The 23545-nt window shown below is 39.7% G+C and overlaps 1 protein-coding gene across 2 annotated transcripts in view; it reads right to left on the bottom strand.

The window, feature by feature from the left end:
• The window catches only part of PIGN (phosphatidylinositol glycan anchor biosynthesis class N), a 100559-nt gene that overhangs the window by 45831 nt on the left and 31183 nt on the right, over positions 1-23545 (bottom strand). For both annotated transcript variants that reach the window (XM_059854231.1, XM_059854241.1), the window contains exons 7-12: positions 23151-23281; positions 17729-17845; positions 13768-13808; positions 12190-12249; positions 11037-11129; positions 9126-9181 (exon numbers count right to left, since the gene is read on the bottom strand). In XM_059854231.1, the coding sequence (XP_059710214.1) occupies positions 9126-9181; positions 11037-11129; positions 12190-12249; positions 13768-13808; positions 17729-17845; positions 23151-23281 (498 nt within the window). The remainder of the gene's footprint in view (positions 1-9125; positions 9182-11036; positions 11130-12189; positions 12250-13767; positions 13809-17728; positions 17846-23150; positions 23282-23545) is intronic.

Below are 23545 nucleotides of genomic sequence, written 5' to 3'. Positions count from 1 at the left end.
GCACACTTATTTCTGATCTACAACAAATTCACTCCAGTTAGCAACCCATGAGTGCAGAGACTTACTACTGGTGACAGTGCAATCTCAAACAAACCCAACTTTGCTATTCTCCTGTTTCTTGTTTCCTGTTTACTTTTCAAAGTACTGTGCACAGTCTTGTAGGAGCCGAATAAAATGCATAAGAGAAAACTTTCCCACTACATCAACAGCAGAGAACAATCACAAAGACAATGAATGGCAAATGATGCAAAGACTTGAGTTCATTCAACAAAACGTGAAAAAAATTGACCAAATAAATATTTCAAAAATCAAAGTCTGGAACCATGATATTTCCTTTCTGTTGAACTTGCTGTGCAATACAGAGTACATGATGTTACCTGGGGCAATGATCAGGAAAAAGAAAGCTATTACAATTCTATGGACCTCACCAAATTACCTATTTACATGAATTTTAATGGCCAGAAGCCAATTTTTTCCCATTTTCAAAAGGCATTCAATTGCATATTCTTTAGATGTGCCTTTTCAGAAAAAAGAACTGTTTTATAGTATCTGCCAAAGACAGACTGAAAGCACGTAGTATGAGATAAAGGGACAATCCTTTGCATACATTTTAGTTCTGATCAAAGAGTGAAGCTTCAAAGATTAAACAATTTGAGGGTAAATCAGCGGTCCTTAATCTGTTTAGATGGCCTTAATTTTACTTGTTTACTAAAATATTTTCAGGTAAGCTGCTAAAAGAGGCAAGTCCTAAAAACCATCATTTTGATAATTAGAAGATGCATGTTGATTACAGATTTTAAAAATTACAGCCATAGTTTTAGTATAATAAAGTTATGCGGTTTAAAAGAAAATGTGCTCTACATAAACCTACACTTAAGGCTTTATTACAGCCTCCTAAAGCCCAGAACCCACAATATTCCCTTTCCCAACTTAATCTAATGCCTTTGTTCCTGCCATTCCACTGCCAGGACTTTCAGTTTTGGAGGGCCTAAATTTCAAGTGGGTTTTTGTATTTCTGGATTTTCTGACTACTGTGTTAAATTTTTAGTCAGGTAGTCTACTTGTAGGGTTGTAGTAAGTTATTTTTGCAACTCAGTTATGCTTTTTCTTTTAAGAAGCATTAAAAAGCACTGCTGGCACTCCAAAAGAAAGAAAAGGATTAAGAAAGTCAATAAGAGGCTCCGGCTTTTAAGTTCTGAGGTTTTTGTTCTTTAAAGCATAATGAAATAAAAGGAGGACACACACACTTCCACAGGCCAAAGGTAGCAAAAAGTATATTTACTGACACATTGCAGAAACCTGTCAGTACATCTATGCTTTTGTATTCATCAGATTCACAAACATGCAGAGGAGGACAGCAGGACATCAGTGAGGCTGCAGGAAATGGTCTGACTGCTAATGCTCTAACCCTGGACTGTCAAGTCTCAGGAATTAAAATAGCCTTTAATATTCACAAATCAGAATCCCTGATGTAACATATTCAACAGCATAGTGCCTTAGGATATTTATGTAAATCCCTTAGATAAAGATGAGAGAAAAAGGAGCTGACAACCAAACTGCCAGCTGCCAATTCACTGAACAGAGAAGCAATTAAGGTAAGTGGGCTGCACACAGCATATTTTGCATGTAAACTACTATGGCAAGAGCTTCAGAGAAGCAGAGGCCAGAAGGGAGGAGACCACACTCTGAACCTGTCCCTCTGGTCCCCTTAAAGCAGAACTGAGAAGCTGGATGCAGGGATCTTCCAGGGGCAGGGGGTTTGGCCAGAAAGCCATAGCAGGACATAATGCCACAGCCTTGGAAAGGGAAACTGCTTTTCAAGGAAGGTTGAAGATCCTTGAAGGAAAAGAAAGGCACCATTTTTAAAGTCCCTTCTGTTTTAGTTCTACAGGGGAGGGACATGTGCTGACTGTACCTAACACTGTGCCAATGCTGCCAGTGAGTCCTCACCTCTGCAAGATACATGATGATTTATGTCAATTACTTATGTATGATTTCTGACAATGAGCTGGATCTAGGTAGCTGCAGTGTTGTGGCTATGTAGTGTTATACCACAGCTCCTCTTCTGCTCCACAATTCTACATGCCCATCCTAAACCCTAGTGACCATTTTTGAAGCAGCTGCATCCAGAGCAGGCAGCTTGGGCTGGGCAAGTACCTACTAGCAGGGCCTCATGGCCACCAAAACATGTCTGGGAGACCTCCCATACTGATCCCAACCAGGAGACCATTGCACATCAAGGAGTCACTGATCCCTATGCAGGCCCAGGCCTGTGGTGCCCAAATACCTTGGCCAAGGGACAGAGCCAGTCAGCTGGGAGGAACAGAGGAGCCTGCAGGCAATTCCCACTCCATAACAGGGATTACACTGCCAGCCTGTCCTCGAGTATGTAAGAGCTGCAAGAAGTTCTCATGTGAATCTTCTTTCTGTCTGACAGTAGAAATTATCACCAGGGTTGATTTCTTGATTGAAAATCACACAGCAGCTTGAATGAGCAAAACAAGGGAACACCTCCACAGCCAGCATCTGTGTGGCACCATCAGAAAACTGATCCCAGGCTCCACAAACACAGGGTGCCCAGCATCTGAAGGGATGTATGATTTATGTGCTGTTTTCTTCAGTTCGTTTCCTACTATTCTATTATTAACAGCTACTTTATTAAGCTATTTGTTATTGGGCCTTTCTTACTGGGACTCAGAAAGAGCCCTGTACTCTGCCCCTTACCTCACACCCCAGAGCAGAGCATTCTCTGTCCATCCCCTCCTACCACCTGCTGGAAATCCTCCCTCACCCTTGTTGCACAAAGCCTCACAAGTTCCACAAAAAGGCCAAAAGGATTTATAATACAAGGAAATACAGAAATATACATTAATCCTGTGATATTTTATCTTATACACCAGCCTTTTAGCTCCTTCTTAAAACCTTACCTACTTCCTACTTGCTAGTAAATCCAATTATACCCAGTCCTCCTGCGCAGAAGCCACTGCCAGTTAGCTTTTCATGCACAAACTAAAAGCCCCCGAGTGCCCTGCTGAAACTCAAGACCAGCAGGATGTCTGCCTTCTAAGAGGACTGCATCCTCCCTGAGCAGCAGTGTGCTTCAGACATGGCCCATTCAGTGACTGAGACGCTGACATTTTTGCCAAAGAACAGGCATTGATTTCTCCCTGAAGAGACAATACCTTAACTATTTAAACACGAGGGCTTTTCTTAAAAAAGTAATACAAAGCCACTATTTTCATTTGAGCACTTGGTCTCTTCTACAGTGCTGCAGTTCTATTTTTTGATGTAGATACACATGTCCTTAAAGCCAAGGGTGGAGAGGAGAGGGCTGCCAGTCTGCCTCCTGACACCAGTAGGCTAAAGGTGCCCACGCTGGCCAGCTTGTACCAGCAGTCCCAGCAGCAGCAGCATGCCTAGATTCATACCTGATAACACAATGGGGACAAAGTGGAGACAGGAAAAGGCTGGCTGCCTTTCCAGGGTTCACTTGGAATTGATAGAACCTGCTGCTCCTTCATTCTTGACCACAGGATGAAGGGGCTGAAATCTCTGCAGAGAAATCAGTGCTTCTGCTAAATAAAAGGTCCTCTGAAGACACAAAGCATTCCAACTAACATGCAGGGAGAAAAAGCACTCTTAGAATATCCTTCTCTACTGCAATATTTTCACCCTTTCCTCTTGGCATTCAATGCTTAATGTTTGCTCTTGCAAGCATTATCACATGTATCACAAATATCTTACGTATTACCACTTATTTCAAGAAAAGTAATTTATTTAAACAAAACAAGAATAGTATGTTTCACAGGATGTACTGACATCTTAAGGAACCCTGCCTTGCTCAATGGCAGAAAAGAAATCCCTTGCTTCACTTTGATCCAAATGTCAATTTTGTGGGAATATCTATTATTTAAGTTTTGAAAGGCCATCAGACAGAGGGAACAATGTAGTACTGTATCCCCAGTCATCAGAGAAAGGAAGAAAAGAGAGGTATTTGTGCACATGGCAGTTTTTTGAAGTTTCTGTAATCTTCAAAGACACTCTACACTCTATTTTCTTTTCTGCCACTGACAAAATACATAATGGGCAATTATGTGGAAAGACTCAGCCTCTACATGATTGATACTTCCTTGCACCAAGTCCATACAAATGTTTAAGGGAGTTATATCTCAATTCATACTAGAGGATAGAGCAGAGAAGAGTTATATTTTCATATGGTGAGAAGTACATTTTTATTTAATAAATATACACCACACAGTAAAAATGCAGAGACTGTCTAAATAAATATGCAAGTTATAACTTGATTATGCACACAAAAGTAATTATTTGGTATGATTAATATGTAGTATTCAATTAGGTTACTTTAAAAATGCAGCATAAGGTGGTATGAGATTTTTCATATATGAGAAGATAGCTCAAGTATCTTATTTAAAGTTAAGTTTCTATTTCCTGCTAAAAAAACCCCCAACCATTATTGATAAAAACTTCAAGACATTCAATAAAAAAGCACAGCTAGTGGTAAGCAAGCACTGATTATACTTTAGCTGTTCATCCCTTGGATTTTTTCCTGAAGATGGTTGGTTCTTAAACTACTGCTCCTGCCATCTTACTGTTATTCACCACAACCTGACCAGCTGGAAGCACAGCCATCCCTGAAAGCATTGGATACACCAGGACTATGCAAAAGGATTCCTGTGCTTTTGTGTCATTTATTACCTTAAATCTCTTGTACCTGTTGGCACAATAGAATTGCACTAATTGGTTATGAGGATTTCAGGGCAACACTGATGCACCGTTTACTCACCACACCACCCTGTCCTTCTGACACTTCTAGTAGGATTACTTTCACAGGCCAGAGATGCCAACTTTGGGAATGATTTTGCAACAGTAGCATCTGGCTCCTTGGCACACTGGTCTTTGAGGTGTGCCAGCTTGGCAGTTGCCCTAAGGTGCATCACATGGTCAGAAAACTAAGATAGTTCACTATCCTGGACATCAGTTTTCCTCTGTCAGCAGTCTTCAGATTTGTCCTCTCACTTCCTCCAAAGCATCTGGTATCTTGGCACCTCCTTTTCTTACACATAAAGGTCAAAGCATTGGGCTTTTCTTCTCAGAATTCTGAGAAAAGCCTCTGATTTTGCTAAGCAAATGGTTTTTGAAAATATGTCTTTTGAAGATGGGAAAAAAGGTAGGGAGACAAAGGAAGTGGGAAGGAAACAAATTTCAGATAGTAACTTCTTTCATATACCCAACTAGAACTGCAGGTCAGTATTCAGTCTCAGCAAGGGATACTGCACCTCACCTTGAAGAATCAAACACTTGGAGCTGTGTTTCTGAAACGTATTCTCAACAGTTTCACAAGTAGTCTCAAGATACACTTGTACCCAGATTTGTTCCTTGAAGGCACTTTGATAAAGTAAAAATGGCATTACTGGCAGCCAGACACATCCTTATTAACAGACAGAGCTATTCAAACTCTAACCCACCTCAAGTCTGGTCAAGTAGTCACTATTGAAGTTTCTATCACATAACACAATGATCAGCTCCATCCTCCTTCTCATCATTATACACCTGACAGATGGATTTCAGAGAGAGATGCAATTTAGATCCAAGTAGGAAAGGGCACATATCTACTGGCCTCCTTCATTTCCTGTCCACTGTGCCAGCCATACCTCTGCTAGGGATGAGATTCCCTGTGGAAATCAGAAGCTTTATATCAATTAAATATTCTTCCTCTGTTGCCAACACTTTCAAAATAGGCTTATTTTATCTATAAATATATATGTGTATACTAGCTTAATGCTTTTGGTGCTATATATTTAACATACAACTCAAACACTGGTTTTTGAGTCATTGCAGCTGAAGGTCATGAATAGTTTTCTACTCAGTAATAAAACACCTGAAAATCAAACTAGAAAACAGGATTTTCCCCTCAGAATGTCAAAACAAACATTTTTATGCTATTTCTGACTGAAAAAATTAAGTCCAGGTTAAGTTTCTGTTGTTCAGTTGTAATTTCTGAACAACAGAACACATTGTTTGTGAATATATCCTCCCCTCTCCCCTACTCTGAAAACTGATCAGTAATTACATCTCTAAAACCAGAATGTCTCAATCTGAAATTCTAAACTCAGATTTCTTCTGGAGCTCATTTCTACATTTCTATTATACAGACTTTATTCAACTACATCATTAAATTATTTAAGAAATTCAGTTCTTAGAGATATCTTTGTTCATTTTCAGGTCACCAAGTTGCTCAAATAACAAAAAATCGTAATACTCACAAACAAAATACTGAAAATTTTCTATGTAACTTCATGATTCCAAAGCACTTCAGACATGAATTGCCCTTCACTAACTTGCAATAAACTAAGAAGGAAAAAAGAATTATGTGTTGGAGCATACACTTTCTGAGCTTCAAGGTACATATTTCAGGCACTAGAAGGATTAAAAAAGAGTATAACCCCTTTGTACAACTGAAAATGAACAGAGGTGGAAGAAGTTATTTGTGTCTGAATCAAAGGACAGTAGAGCAGAAACACAGCACAGAACTGTGCTCAGCTGCAGCAGCAGGTAAGGCCAACCACAGATCAGGGGTCAAACCTGATATTAAAGCTGGGCTGACAACTCCCAATAGCATATAGCTCTGCAGAAACACAACCTCCGTGCAAATAGCAATGACTCTGAAACACAGCACAGCACACAAGGACTTCTCTTGCTCTGGACAGGAGGTAGGTGTCCCCACCTTAGCATTTTTAACTTCTCCTGAAAAAGCAATCATACCCATCTACACCCTTCTATCTACCACCAAAGTGTCTCAACAGACAGCAGAAGGGGATGCATGCCTTTCCCTCTCGTTCCCATTAAAGCATAATTTGTGTGAAGAACAGATGTGGTTTGCCTCATACTAATGCATCAGATCATGCACCTGCAGCTGAAGTTCAGGCTTGTGTTCACTGCACACACATTCAGTCAACTGCATGTGAAAGGGGGGATGGATCTATAGACAGGTCATGGCTAAAACTACCTTCAGTCTTCCTTTGGTTCCTGCAAGCTGGAGCACTAGGAAGTTACTCATCCGTTTAAAAGTAAGCTTGCGTTCAACCACTTCATCCCAACTATTAGTAAGAAGTTGGACAAGACCCCTTGGTAGCTTCCCAGACACGAGCCAAGCTTTCAAAGTCAAGGAGAGCTGGGAAGACTAATCAGAACGTGGCCAAACTACTCCCAGCACCCTGTGGGTGAGCATTTACATTAGTGTGTGACCATCCATGGTGAGTCATTTTCTGCTTTCCTAGCATGACTAAACAGCATCATCTTGAAGCAACAAAGAAAGTCTTCACCCCTCACAAGATTCCTGTAAGGCATTTCACTGTGGTAGTGGATTCCAGCCTCCCCCAGGACCACTGACCAAGTCTGGAAGTAATTCTGGACCCAGCTGCATCTAAACTGCCTCTGAGAAGGAGGTTAGAATCTAAGGGGGTCTTCTCTGAATCTCACAACTCAACAGGAGGATCTCCATGACAGACCCATCCTCTATGCAGTAAATAATCAAGTGTACCTTGTCACTAAATCTTGCTAACCACTGTGGCATTTACTAACAAATATTGTGAAATAGTCATCACTTCTCTCTGATGAGCGAGGGGCATCCATGACATTCACACATCCAAGGAATTATTTTGGTCTCAAATAAAAATGCTTCTTAGAACAACTATTAATCCAAATTTTGATTCAGAAGGAACTGTAGAGTATCTAAAGAAAAAAAAACTTATTTTTGCAGTGGACCACACCAAAGTAACAATATGTTTATACCAAGTTTTGATTGCATTTTCAAAGTGATAAATGTCTCTGGCATTTCCACTTAAAACAATCCAACATATCATAAAAAAAGCAATCCATAAAGTAATTGGTAATACTTATATCCTTTAAAGATAAACATAGCATTAAGAAAAGCATATCCTATTGTATAGACTCAGTCTTATTTCTCAAGGAAAGGTAAAATTGAAAGAGCTGTGAAATCAAACTAATAGTCATTTATCAAAGAGAACTGTCCATCCTTTCCATATGGGCATTTTACTTCACACAGATCAGTAAATTCTTTGATAATGCAGCTGTCATTCTTATTCAGAATTTGCTCTAAAGGATTCATTATGTGCCCAAGATTAACTTGACTTTAGTCTCACAGACTGTCTCAAACCTTTCCCTTTGAAGGAGCTAGAGGTATAAAATAACACAGCAATTGTCTGTTCAGACAGACAGCAATCATCTTTAACAATAAACATACTTCACAGGAAGCAACTCAAGTACGTTTTACTGCTGCTATGATTTAAAGATCTTAATTAACATTCCTCTATTTCCCAAAGGAAAACAGCTGCTCTTGGTGACAAGGCATTTTTGGAGCACTCCACAAACTGCGAGCAGAACTGAACACTATCACATGCACCCATGGCAAAGCTTTCAAAAACCTTTACAGAAGAAAGGAAAAGGAAAAAAGCTTTAATTAGATAAGACAGAAGGATGAGGGGAGCAGTAACTGTTCCATACACTAGAGCAGAGTTCCCAGATACACAAGTCACTACTAAGACTACTTCAACAGCCCTGGAAACACTAAGACTAGGCAACACAAATGCTAAACATTGCAAGCTTCTTTTCTGGATGCAATGCATTTTATTTATTCTTCATTAGCATTTAAATCACAGAAGAAACAATTCTTAGTTCAAGTTGTAGACATATATATAAATTAACAGATTGTACTTCCTGACCCTACAGGGACTTGTATCTCCCCAAGGATGCTGAAAAAATGCCAGAAGTATAGGAAGAAAAAAAAAAAAAAAAACAGTGCAATCTATATAGCTAGAGTGTCAAAAAAAGATTCGACAAATAACCCTTAATGGAAAATAAAATGTAAGGAATAGCTTTAAAAAAAAAAAATCTATCCTGAAGTTCTGGTGAGAAGAAGCAGTTAATTGCATAGAGTTCTAGTGCAAAGTTTCATAGTCTGATAAACACTACCATCCAAAAAAGATTTAAGAGACTGAATGTGTTGCTGCAGCTCACTGAAATACCAAAGCAAGTATCAAGACAAACAGTCAGGTAAAATATACATAGCTTTTACAGACACTTACTTGAATGGTGTGAACAGAATTGACAATGTAGTTTCCTTTTTCTGACTCATCTTAACCTGCATAAAAGACATTAAATCATTACATGCAAGTGGCAACAAGACTAAAAATTGTATCAGGAATTAAACTACAAAAGATCACAGAGGATGTCTAAGACTTTGGAAAAGGAATGAAATCACACTGTCAATATGCTGTCCATGAAACTGCATGTTATATTCCAGTGTGCACAACTCCTCTGAGCTCCTGCAAACTCAGACCTGCTGTAAATAAAATAAACCATGCTCCAGCCACTGCTTTTCTCAGAAGGCCTTCTACAGTTTGCAGGATAAAAGGAAGACATGGATGGAAGTGTTACCAGGCTTGAGTGACAACCACCCTGAATGAAACCAGCACCATTTATGCCAGACAGGCACCAGTACACTGCAGCAAACACCGCCAAAGCAACGCTGTAAATCAATGAACCTGCACATGGACAAAAATAGAAGGTTTTGATGCCACCAGAGCCACTTTGTCCAAGGTCCTCCAAAACATCTTTAAGGCCTCCTGCAGCTGCCTGATTCAAGTCTGACTGTTGGCATAATGTACAGTCAGGAACTTCCTAAGCACACTACTTGTAAAAGCTGACAGCTGGAAGTAGGAACCCACACATTTCATCCTGTCCATCCAAGGCAACATCATCTTCAGGGAACACAAACTGTGGTCAGATCAGCCCATCACAAGAGAAGCAAAAATCCACTTGGCAGGTCTAAGCCAGTCTACTTCTGCTTCAGCAGAGAAAAAGGAAATTGAAAGGAAATGCAGAGGATCATTCCAATACAATGCTAAAAATAAGCCAACAACAACAAAAACCCAGCACTACGGAAAAACAGAACAAAGGTAAGCTTAGAGGAAAGGAGAAGCAGAACTACTTTGTTTGTTTAAACAATCTCCAAGACGCCAATTTAACTGAAAAATATCTGAGTCATCCTTAATTCTTAAAGCAGAGGTCTTCCAACCGCAGAGGTGAGAGTAGCATACTTCAAACTTCACGCCCAACCCCACCAGTGACTTCCCCTGTTAACATGCCAGCTCTCCACCACATTTTTGAAAGTGATTCTGCTCCTGACACTGCCACGCTGGTATCTACACCTCTGTGAACCTGGCATTCACAAAGGGACAGAAGATGCTGAAGGTGCTTATCTCATGTAGGTCATCTCATGCTACTTCATTGTTCCACTATCATGGAACAGTCAGGATAACAGTTCTTTTGTGTCTCAGCTTCTATCTGGGGAGGATGGTTTTCTCTCAGAGTATTTCTATGCCTTGCCAAAACTGGAATTTTGGACAGTTTCTCACTCCACTGCTTAGTGAAACAGAACCTTTTTTATTTGGACCACTCACATGTTCTCATAATGTAATATCCAATATTAAATGAATCAAGATAGAGGAACCAGAGATGAACACTTGCAAGGCAAAACAACAGCTATAACAGCATTAGCTAAAAGTTAATTAGGTCACTAATTTAATTTCTTTAATGCCCAGAAACCTTTTACCTTTCTGATCTGTTTGTGTCCTGACCCTGATTTAAGGCCTTGTCTCCCAGCCCCCATTGCAAAGGCATTATTTCCCTTCTCTGGTACCAGCATTCTACCTACTTACTGCAGGTAGGTTTACATTAACACCAATAAACATCACCATTTTTGTTAAGAAGCAAGAAAAAAGTTATTCATTCTCCTTAGAAAAAACCAACCAAGCTTCTTCATTAAAGCATTTCAAGCTTCCCTACATAAGTCTCACAGCTATTCAATTGAATGTGCATTCAATTTTAATCCTTTCAACTTGGCACACTGGGATAGGGTAAGTCATAGAATTATTTTACACATAGCAACAACTATTATTCAAATAAGTTGGGCTTTTTTACCATGTGTTTAGTACCTTAAATTGCTCCAGAATCTGAACAGCATTGGTAAACATGCTCTCTGCTTTGAAAAGAGCACTAGTGTTCAGATACTCCAGAGGTAGAGTTCCCTGAGGAAGAAAAACACACATAAGTAAAAAAATTAAATTAAATAACAGGAATTTTTCTTAACTGAATTCCTGGCCAAATAGCCAGTAAGAACACTTCAAATTACTGCTGAAATAACTCGTGTAACTCCTTTGAAAATACTCTTTTCACACAGATTTGCAACATCATAGGAATTGTTTGTAATATCTCAGCTTCTACAGGAATGCAAAAACATAAATAACAGAAGATGTTACTAAACTATATACTATAATATAAACTCAACTTCTAATCAGAAGCCTTTTTTAATACCCCTAACAGTCTTCCACCCAAAGCCTCACCTGGGCCTGACTCAATCCAGTAGTTGTGGTAGGAAAGGGAGCAGTTCCCATGCCACCCTGTGCTGGGCAGCTTTCCTCACATAACCAGCAATGAGTGCAGGACAAGGGGACAATCCCTGGGACAGAGTCCCCAGAAGAAATATTCCAAAAAATATGCTGTAAATAGGTGTTTTATATGTGAAACTAGTAGCATGACAGCACACTAAAGAAATGCTAATTGGCAATTCAATATTTATGAGGCAACTTTTGGACTGTGTAATAAAACATGAGAAAAATTAAAAGAAAAAGCCATCTCTCTGTTCACCAAATTAGAGGGCACAAGATAACATCTGAAGAAAGTACACTAGTTTAATCAAGAAATAATGGAACATTAAATTGCAGGAACTGGGTTGTTTACAGGCTTAGCCTTCATGATCAAAATCATGTGTTATTCAAACCATATTGCATTTTTACCATCCCTAAAAACAAAGCAACAAAAAACTTTTATAAAGCTCAAGAGTATTAAGTTGTAAATTACAAAAGGACCAGCTGCCTCTCCAATTAAAAGCCCTCTACATTAAAAAAATTTAAATTTTTACTCTAAAGATACACACATAAAATTAAAACTACAAGCAGAGTTCACACCTTATAGCACTTTTACAAATCTGTAATCCTTCTCCTCACACACCTCAAGTCTTGTCCCCAGCACCTCTTCCTTTATGATGAACAGATTTTTGTAACATAGAAAAACATTTGTACTTCTTACCACAGAGTTCAGGGGGAAAGGCACACCGATAAGGGAAGCCATCAGTGGTGCTATATCAGCCTGTGAAAACAGAAACATTCCCATTTGAACATCATTTCAGCCTCTAGAGATAATAAATTCAGCTTAATTTTAACATATCTGCATATGCAAAAGATAATTATGTAATATTGTCCAGTTCTATATACAACTCTCCCTTACAGTTTTTTTGGTTTTTAGTTTCTAGTAGTCATGGCATGATTAGATTCAAAATGTGAAGATCCACTGCTGAACAAGCTTGAAAAAATAACATTTCATTTAAAAAGCAAATATAACCACCCCAGTATTTATTTGCAGGAATTCAGCACCTCCTTTACTGCACTCAGAGAGGCATATCACTTTTTATGACTATTTATATGACCAAAAGAACTAATTCCATATTTACAGTTTTAAGCAGTATATTGGATATACTGCTTTTCACAACATTCTTTATCCCATGCTTCCACAGGGCAGATTACTCACCTTCTCCCCTGCAGAAGGAGTTTGTGCAGTTTTTTAATGTCCAGTCAGTCCTCAGAAAGGCCCTTCAATCTTCACCAAGGCATCTCATAAAATAAGTTATAATTTCCTTCTATTTGTGATAATAAACACTGCCTCTTACTAGGTTTATATTTTCCTTTAATATAAAACTACACACCAAAATTTTTTGTTTCTCCAGCATAAATCTGAAAAAACTACACTGAAACCACAGGCACTGCTCCAGCCTCAGATCTACTGGGCAGACTCCAAACCATTATTGGTGGAGAACAATACACTTGGAGGGTAATGATAATTAGAAGTCTCATTTGCTATTTTTACCCCTAGTCCCACATGTACTACAGAACAAAAGCTGTGTCTTTGGGAACTCCATTATCCAGGGCAAAGTAATACTCAAGACTCTTCTTTACAGTCTCAAAACAACATTGCCATAACTCCTACCAATCCTGAGAGGAAAACTAATCTTTTTTTGTAGTTTTTTATTAAGGCTTTGCTGAAAGCAGTTGATCCAGAACATTGCCAATTTCAACCTTCTAGTATGAGATTATTTCCCTTGTTTAAGTAGGTTTGGAGTCTGTTATTCATATATTGATTTTTGTAGGATGATGAAGCACCACAGTTTAAAAAAGCTTGACTGATTAAGGATCAATGGGAAAGTTGTTCACATTCTTTTCTTCCTTGACTAATTGTCTAAATTGCAAAATATTTGGGCCACAATCACAGATGAAAAAAACCTACAGTTTACCACTATAGCAAGAAATGTGTTTGATTTTGTGACAGCAGCTTGGGAGACCTGGTATATTGTACTGCACTCTTCCTACAGCTGTGTGGGATCACTTAAATAATGGTTCATTAATGCATCTTCAGGAGAAGTTGTGTGTGCAGCTGTCATGTGTCAACAAGCAATTTAAACTTAACCTCCTTATGTTATTGTAGTTCCTGTTTCTAGGGAAATGGTACATTGGTGTGATCATTCACTCAAATTAAGTAAATTACTTTAAATCACACGAAACTCATAATTTAAGGGAAAAACTTATGAACTATTAAATTAGGTGTGTTTGATACCTGATTGACATCAAGCCTCTTCAAGTTCTCCAGTTTCCATTCTGCAAGAAATAACAGAGCACCTGAACAGCTAATCTACACAGACTTGAAAGGACAGCTCGAGTTCAGTTGACATTTACTATCTTGTTGCCATTTCATGTAAAGTATTGGTACTAAAGAAAATTATGATTTTACATTAGGATGCTAGCTCAAGAAGGGTTACAGATGGAACTCAACAGGCAGAAACAACAAAAGGTATTCATTTCAATTCACATTTTCTTTTACACATCAGGATAAATTGCTGCCTGCAATTGTGACCTAAATCAGTAGAAGAAAGGCCAAGGCTTTTATTTTTTTCAGCACAGTGATGTATTATCTCCTGTGCCAACTAAAAGAATCAAACTCTGATTTAGGAGATTTATAGCATCTCTTCAATAGTTTGTAAAAAAGGCTAACCCAAGTTCCTAAATGCATTGGTACAGTGTGGTACAAACATTAGATCCTAAAGCTTTGGCACATCATACAAAAACCTGGTTGAAAATTATATTTTCCTGCTCTATGCTGGCCTCTAAGGAAATAAAGAGAAAATTGCCTATTTTCTTTGGGGGTGGAGAGTTATTTAAAAACAGACTTTAGCAAGGTTTGGTTTTGTTTTTTTTTCTTTCATACATCTGCAATATTGCATACACCAAACTTATTTTCAGCAATTAGTTCATACCACTGCTACCTTGGGGGGTCTGAGTACAGGTCCACTGTTATTTGGTCCCACAAGCACCCTGAAGAGCAGACTTGTACTCTAACAGCAGTGAGACAGCTAAGGGCTGTTCCCATGGCAACACAGGGGAAGTATTAGCAGCATTAATCATAAATTCTGTTAAACTCACACCAAAAGGTATAAGTTTCTTTCCTTTTGCTTCCCAGAAAAGAAAATGGATTTATATTTCTAGAAACAGACTCTTACCAATATTTCTATTATATAAATTAATTGCCCACTTTTCCTTTAAATTCAATTTTCCAAAGAAAAACATGGGAAAAATGTCTATGCACACACAAAATGTGCCTAAGGTAGGAAGAAACTGTATCTCTGCTAGAGAAAACATCTTTTTGTCAGAAGTTTTTTCATCTCCATGTGCCCTACTCATATATTCCAAAATGAAGTGAAGACATCTGCTTGGGACCAAGAGCCACAGGACACAGAGCCCAGGAACTCCTAAGGACTGGGACACACCTACGGACTGGCCAGTCCAGTCTGTACTCCCAGGAGTGAGGCATCTTGGCTGTGCACACTGCCCACACTGTTTTATGATTCCAGCTCACTGTCTAGGTTTCCTGTACAGTGCTCAGCAGTTTTCCACCCCCTTTATAGAGGGTTTTTTTGCCTTTATCCTACCCTGCTTTTACTGCAGCCCGCTGGGCTGTCAGATGCAAACAGTCCAGGGAAACAGCAGGGAAGTGCCAGTTCAAAAAGAGGCTGAGGCTACATGAAGCAAAGAAAATCTCACAGAAAACCTCAGAGAAGCCAAACTAGTGGAGGGTACACTGAGCTCCCTCAGCTGAGCAGGCTGAGCCCCCTACAAAGCAGGCTTATATCAAGCACCCCACATCCTGATGCTGCAGGAGATTGTGCCTTCACTCACAAGCTCCTCTGGGCTTGTGCCCCAGGGCCAGCCATCAGCCCCTGAGCAGCTAGAGAGTAGTTCTGTATTCTCTTTCCTTTGAAGAAGGGTCAAACCTGTGGCCAAATGGGTAATACCACACGTTGCCCACAGGATGCAAGGCTGCCATAACAAATGTTTCCAAGAGGATTGCATGAGCAGGCCTGAGGGAAGGCAGAGCACAGGTGACAAAACTGATGAGGAGAAGGCTGCCAACCCAGAGCAGATTCTGTGCCCTTCTGGCCATCCAAAGAACACATTCATCTCTCTGTGACAAACTGGACAGGCTAAGTCCTGCCTGTCGGCACTGCCTTTGGGGGGTATGAACCCTCCATGGCAACAATGAGAAGAAAGACAATTCACTGAGCTGCCTACAGCCTGCTTGCACTGAACAGATGATAAGTTTGTCAGCATTAGAAATGTTCTGTCAATATTTCCATAAACACTTGGAGAAATTAGAAAGGATTGTCAATAGATGAAAGAACTTGAACATTGGAGCATGGAACTGGAAATGTAAGCCTGACACCTGCATACATCAGTGACACAGCAGTCTTGAAAACACCCTCCTCCCCTGCACAGTCACAGCTGCAGCTGTATGGAGCAGGAAAGACAGATTCAATGAACATTTCAAGAGAACTCTTTTAAACAGCTTTTCTTTTATATGTTACCTTTGTGAAAATATCTGGGATTGTAACAATGGAGTAGCTGAGCTGTATTGACCTGTGCAAGTGCCAAGTTCCATTTCAACAATTTTCTCATTTCTTCTAAGCTATGTAACCTACTAGAAGCTCTGATGTACTACCATAGAGAGAACAGTCCCTTTTTAAGAGGATACTTATTACTCAAACAGAAATTCAAACTCTCAAGATACTCAGGGTGTCTCAGATCTCCAATAGAGATCATGCTTGGCCATTAAGAATCTGTAAGGTCTAAACAAAGCAACAACATGCTTGACAGATGCAAAGCTAGTCAAAATGAATTGAGGAGTTTCTGATGTTTACTTTGGTGTGCTTGGTTTTTTGTGTGGTTATTTGGTTTGCTAGTTTTTTTAACCATCAGAAGGAAAATATGAAGCAAGCACAGCAGGCTGCAGACAAATGTCATCCTCTAAGTAAATACACATTGCCCAACAGATGAGAGACATATAGCTTTCCCTATTGTGCACCTGGGAGTCAGCTCAAGGCTCATCTCTTTTGAAATCTCTCACATCATTTTCATCATGACTTGAAGTCAAATGCTGAGGTTTGCACTAAAGCTGCTGAGAATCAAGGAAACTGACAGATGCAAAATTCAGCTATTACAGATCAACCCTTAGATATCAAATGTCCTTAAAAGCCTAGCAGATCAGCCATCACTGACACCAAAACCAGTTGTTTTATTCTGTTTTCTCTTTTTTTCCCTACAACCCATTCTCAATTTTATCACAGATGTCACGGTTTTAGAGCAGCAGTTAGGCACAAAGAGTGAAATGTTAGCACTATTTCTGAAATGACCTAAGCTGTTAGCAAATACCTTCTCAAGAGCAGGGCGGAGTTAAAACCTCGGGGCTGAAGTAATTTTTACCTGTTTTCTCTAATGTACCTTGACAAACAATCCAATAAAATAGGAAGTCATTTCCTCATTGATCATGAGCAACAACCCAAGACTGAAGGCATCTTAAGAAACAGAGCAGGCCACAAGAACGGGGCACATGAAAGAGGAACAGCTTGAATAATTTAATCGTGTGGTAAAGACTCTCTAACACCACTGATATTTCAGTAAGACAGCGTTTATTGCATTATGTATGTGAAATAATAAAAACTCATCCCTTTAAAAAAAGTTTACTCTTAAATTAGAAAAGGGAAAAATAACAGTGAAGAATCACAGTTTTTCATTACAAAAAGCTGTTTACATTTGCACAACAGCTGCAAGGATGCAAATGAGACAAGACAGCCTCTAGAATGTCCACAGAGTTGTGCCGTGAAGTTAGAAAGGAGTCTTTGAACTTGTCAACTTATGTTCTGTACTAATACTTCCAACATCTGGGAGTTAAAAATTAAGTCTCCTTCATTCTCTAAGGAACAAAGTTTTAGGAGCATGAATAGCCTCCTGTCAACAAAGAGAAAGTCTTCAATTCTATGATTAGAAAAGAAAACTGACTGATTTTATCTACCCAATTTTGCAGTAGTTTCCTTAGGCATACCCTGGCACCTTTTCCTTACACATCACATAAAGCAAATCACACTTACTGAAATAGAACAGAGATTAGTGAAGCTCAACAGATGTAAAGGTTAAAAACACCTCTGTTTCCACCAGAACCCTTCACTTAAGTCTTACATTTTACATACCTTTCAAAAAATTGTCTTCAAAGAACTGGCTTGTAACTTTCTGTGGATAATTTACCCCAGCACCCCAAACAATTAGTGGGGTTAAAGTTTCTGAGGGATGACCAGCTCCATGGGATCCTAAGATACACCAAACAAGAAAAATAGAAACTTTTAGACATGTGCTGTAAAAACAAACAAAATCTACATGCAATAAAAATATGCACACATATACTAAGCTCTTGATACAGACATACTAAAAGCCTGTTACAGACAACCTATTCCAGCTTCATAGCTTATTTTTATGTCACTAACAATAAGGGCTAAATTCAAGTTTCAAGTTGGGAAATCAGTATCAGTTAAGTCAAGACTAAAGAGATAGAAATTTTTATATTAAAACCTCCAAATTTTTAACATACAGAAAATAAAGCCATAACATTTTTAAAGCCTCAACACATGGAGGAGTTACCAACTCAAAGCATGTACATGTGCTTATCCTGAGCATCTCAGTGAAACCAAGAATGCCTGACTTCAGTAATATTAGACACATGTGAAAAAAAAATCATATAGAACTGACCTCTGAATAAGAATTAGACTTCCACTTCAAAACCAAGAAGCAATATGCATTGCAACTGTCATCCTTCCAACAGTGAGAGAAGTTAATTTTTAAGGTTTTAAAGTCTAGTAGCACATTCCTTAAAAATTGATAAAACATTAATTTCTTCCCTGGGGAAACAGATTCCCTCCAGCTTAACATATCAGCCACCAAAAGCAGGAAGGTTGAAAGCTATGACATCTCAGCAGCAGTTGTACTAAAGCAGGAGCTACACAAGCTTGAAAGAAATGCTGGTCATTGATTCTGGTGGGTGAGGTACCAGAGCAGAGAGATAACCCAGCCTCAAAGGGAAGGACTTGGTTATAAAAACCCTGTGTGGGTCCCTGCATGGTCTACAAGATTACACATTTTCCTTATATTTGCAAAGACACATGCTTTTTCCTGTCTATAAATATAAATTTTAATAAATACAAAGGACAGACAAAGCACACTGTTGTGGAAACTCAAAGCTATTCCCAACATCATACCTAATTCTGTCCTTAAAACAATCACTGTGGCACAGTTGAAGAGCCAACTTTGCTTACTTTAAACAGCCCAAAGCTTAAGAACACACTGGTCTGGGAATTAGATTTCCGATGTTTCTTGGTGGGCACTCTCTGGGCTCAAAAAACAGCAACAACCACGGTTCTTTGAAGAACATGGGAAAAAGAGCTTATGGAGAGAGCACTTCCTCTATCTTCCACAGACCAGGGATTATTTCTTATATCAGTTATAGTCTTATTACTGCAGGAGGAGAATTCAGCCAAGCCACCAGCTCCATCAACATTTCAGTGAGATTCTGCCGCTATGAATACTTTAAGACAGATAGAGCTGAGAGAGGCAGCTGTACCCACTCCCTCCCTGCTATAAGGAATTGTTTCAGTTCTGATCTGAATAACAAGAGGGGAAGAAAAATAATTCTTTTCAGCTAGGTCAGTTCCAGGTTCCACCTCCAGCACTCTCCAAACAGACCTTTTCAGGGAAAAGGGGGGATGCTGTCATCTTATTGCAGGGGTTCCATACTGTTGTCTCCTATCACAAAACTTCCACACCTTCTTGGTGTTTCTCACAGGCTGCTCCTCCGAGCACTGATTCTTTTTTCTTCACAAAGGAGCCAACTGACTCCAGATCCCCTCTCAACCAGCCAAAACAGTCTTTTATAGCACTCTTCTTCTCACTGGTTACAGCTGTGGCCTGTTAAAGTCAGGCCTGTTCCTAATCTTTGATAATTGGCCCAGCTGCAACTCCTTAGGGGTAAGATTAATTTCTACACTATCTTTATTTTCTTATATTTTATCCCCCTACACTTCACCCTTTTTCTAATGAAGGAGTTGCAGCATTTCTAGAAGGACATATTCAAATAACATAACATTATGACACATTCATATATTTCATTTAGAAATAATAGTTATACAAATGTTCAGACACCATATTACAGTACAAATATATATGTATTTCAAAGTGTTGGTTCAGTTTTGCAGCTTTTCTCAGTTTACAAAGGACTTATCTTCAAAATCTTTTATATTCATGCTTAACAGACATTAAGAGCTGCATTTGATATGCTCCGCTAATCAATGAACACATTGTACTAAATAATAGAACTATTCTTTTTCCAGTTCTTACAGTTGCTTTGCTAAATTCTCCCCTTCTTACTTTTCCTCATGCAGTTCTCTACCCAGATCACCATGGGATCACATTGCTTAATGTTTAAGTCTTCTTTCCTGAATCACCACAGGATCACATGGGTTGATACTTAAAACCTTTTTCTCCCAATCATCAACGGGTCATGTAGCTTAATAATTAAGTCATTTTTCCCGAATCCACGGGGTCATATCGTTTAGTATTTGAGTCCTTTTTCCCAAATCACATTGGGGTCTCCAACTGTTGTCACCTAATTGCAGGAGTTCCATACTGCTGTCTCCTATCACAAAACTTTCATACCTTCTTAGTGTTTCTCACAGGCTGCTCCTCTGACCACTGACTCTTTCTTCACAAAGTAGCCAAATGACTCCAGATCCCCTCTCTACCAGCCAACACACTCTTTTATAGCACTCTTCTTCTCACTGGTTACAGCTGTGGCCTGTTAAAGTCAGGCCTGTTCCTAATCTTTGATAATTGGCCCAGCTGCAACTCCTTAGGGGTAAGATTAATTTCTACACTATCTTTATTTTCTTAAATTCTATCCCCCTACAGGGGGAAAAGGGTGCTGTTAGTTTAGTTGTCTGTTCCATAGACCAGCACACCACAGAGGTACTTGTGCCAGAATAGTAGCAGGAACAAGAGGCCAAGGTGAGGGTGGGTATGGAATGCCCTGCATTGGTGGTCAGCAGTTCCATCTGACATCCATTTAAAGCAAAATCATGGGGTCAGGCTGAGAAAGCAAGTGACATCATTGGCTTTTGCCAGCAACCACAATGTCTTTGATCATGTCTAATTCAGATCATATTCTTTTCCCTAATAGCCCCCCCCCCATCCTCCCAATGTTTCATTTGTTTTAAAACTGGTGCACATCCCATTCTGCAAATAAACACTAAAAGGCTCCAGCAGGTCCTGATACTACCAACCAGCTCAAATTAAAACTCCTGAACTAGCCTTCAGACAGCTGACAATGGGCCTGAGCAGAACCTCTTGTTTTGCTCTCAGAATCACTGAAGTCAACTTCAAAGTTATTAACACTTTTGGCACAAGATCAGGTTTTTCCTTCAAGACAGAAAGAGATGACAGAAAACTGTGACAGACCAGTGGTTCTCAAAGCCTGAAGAAGTTACTCCTAACACCTTTTATCCCCCCTCCAAAGGATCCAGTGCATGAGAAAATCCCTGCAGCTCATTCTGGCAGCAAAGAAAGCCAACAGCACCACAGGCAGTGTTAACAGGAGCATGGTACAGGGAAGGGATTGTTCTCCTCTATTCAGGACCTGTGAGACAACCCCTAGACACTGGATCGAGTTTTGGGCTCCTTTGGTCAGACACCCATCATCTGGAATGGTCTCAGTGAGGAGCACTTGCTCTGTGAGAAGCAGCTGAGGGACTGGGACTTGGTTCAGCCTGGAGAATAGTTTTGGGGAGAACATAGCAGAGCAGCCTGCACGTGCCCCCCTGTAAGGGGGCTTGAGAGAGGATGGAGCCAGAGTGTCACTGTGGTGCACAGTGGGAGCATAACAGAACAGGCATAATTTGACACAAAGGTGTTGTCTTAGCTAGCATGAGTTCTAACATCATTATAGCGCAAGGATTTCCTATCACCAGAGCTTCATAACTCCTCAATGTTTCTCACAGGCAGCTCCTCTAAGCACTGACTGCTCCTGGTCCTTACAGCAGTCATCTGACTCCAGATCCCCCCAATCCACTCTTTTATACCACTTGTTCTTATTGGCTACAGGTGTGGCCTGTTAAGATCAGGCCTGCTTCTAGTCTTTAGTAATTGGTCCAGCTGCAACTCATTGGGGGATAAGATTCCCTTCTATACGACCTTCAAATACCCATACTGTATCCCCCTACACAAAGGAAGTTCAGATTGCAGATAAAGAAAACCTTCCCCCTCCATGAGGGCAGGCAAGCAGCAGAGCAGGCTGCCCAAAAGGGTTGCATAGGCTCCATCCCTTTGAGGTTTTAAGGGCCCTGCTGAATAAAGCCCTAGCATCTGTGTCTGATTCAAAAGCTACGCCTGCCTTGGGCAGGTGGTTGGACCTCCTGAGATCCCTATGGTCCTATATATAAATATATAAATATATATATTTAAAGATATATATATATATATATATATACACACTCCTTCCTTATAAGAAAATGATGAAATAATTCCTTGAAACATACAAAAAATATAGCAGAATTAAAAATATATTGCAAGAGGCAGTTGGCTCAACAGTAAATATTATTCAAAATGGACTATTTTGCAAATGAACTGATGGTAATTAGGCTGATTGGATAAATATACAAATATTTTTGTTATCTCTGATGACAGAAAAAAATCTGCATCCCTTCAACTGAAAAATGTTAGGATTTCACACCCAGAGTAACATGCTGACTGTTGTTTTGCCACAACCATGCCTGGAGCAGCCTTGGTTCAAAAGTATCATAGTTAGTAGCTGCACACACAGCATTGGAAGAGAGACCTATCATTTTCACTGGCTGCACACAAGGACAGGAGTGTTCTTAAGATTCTTGAGAGAAGAAAGAATTAGGGAAAAATGTCTAAATGAGCTCAGCACTGCAAACTTTTCTCATCTGCCCTCAAAGCATTTGGCCACTGTGGCCATACTCTTCACAAGTCTCCTCTGGGGGTATCAGCACAGTTGGCCCTGCCTCACTCTCCTCTCTCTACTCTCAGTTCCTTCACCTGTCTCCAGCACCAGCCTCCTCTAGAAAGATCACACAGCAGTCCCCTCCTTTCTGCTGTGCTTAAAAGGCCAAAATAAGCAAAAAGATTCTGCACCCCTCACAAAACTTCACTCTCTACAGTTTTTCACCAGCTCCTGGACAGATTTCCCACCTTTTCCAGGTGCTTTAGAGCACCAAAGTGAGAACTGTATCTCCCAGAGGGACTGGAACAAGACCAAACTTGCTCCTGGCAGCCAAATAACACCATCTCCTCCTGCCTAAGGTGGTTTTCTGCAGCAATCTTTCTATCCCTACTAGCAGTCACTGAGGAAATCAAGCTTTAACTTAGTGTATTTTTCTGTCCAGACATGGAATGCAGCTGTCACAGCAATTTGCATGGATTTTCATAAACAAGCAACACTTAGGATACCAAATCAAAGCAGGGGTTCCAAAGCTTCTCATGGGACAGAGCTCTCTAATCACATGCCAGATGCTTATAAACTCAATGGACTCAATATTTAAAAGGACTCACCCCAATCTGTCATTCCATGGTCAGAAGTCAAAATAAATGCAGTCTTTCCATCATTTCCATAAAAATTGTCAATCAATGAAGCAATTTCTTTCACACCCTCATCAACTTTTTTAATATTCTCCTGGTATTCCCTTGAAAAATAGGAAAAAATGTTACATTCCAGGTGGCTCTCACACTTCGTGTAAAGCAACTTATCCATGGCCATATAGCCCAGTCCTTTGAGTACAGACTGCTCTAATCTCAAATGAACATCAAGCTAACAAAAGGCTTCCTAGATGTAAAATCTCTCCTCCTCTGAGTCTTACTGAGATATTAAATCATTGGAGCACAGTTTGAAGATTACTGAAACCACAGTTTCAAATGGATTTATACTTCAAATCTGACCTGTCCTTGAT

The sequence above is a fragment of the Haemorhous mexicanus genome, chromosome 1, assembly GCF_027477595.1.
Source record: "Haemorhous mexicanus isolate bHaeMex1 chromosome 1, bHaeMex1.pri, whole genome shotgun sequence".
NCBI lineage: Eukaryota > Metazoa > Chordata > Aves > Passeriformes > Fringillidae > Haemorhous > Haemorhous mexicanus.
This window is presented reverse-complemented; position numbering and strand designations above follow the sequence as displayed.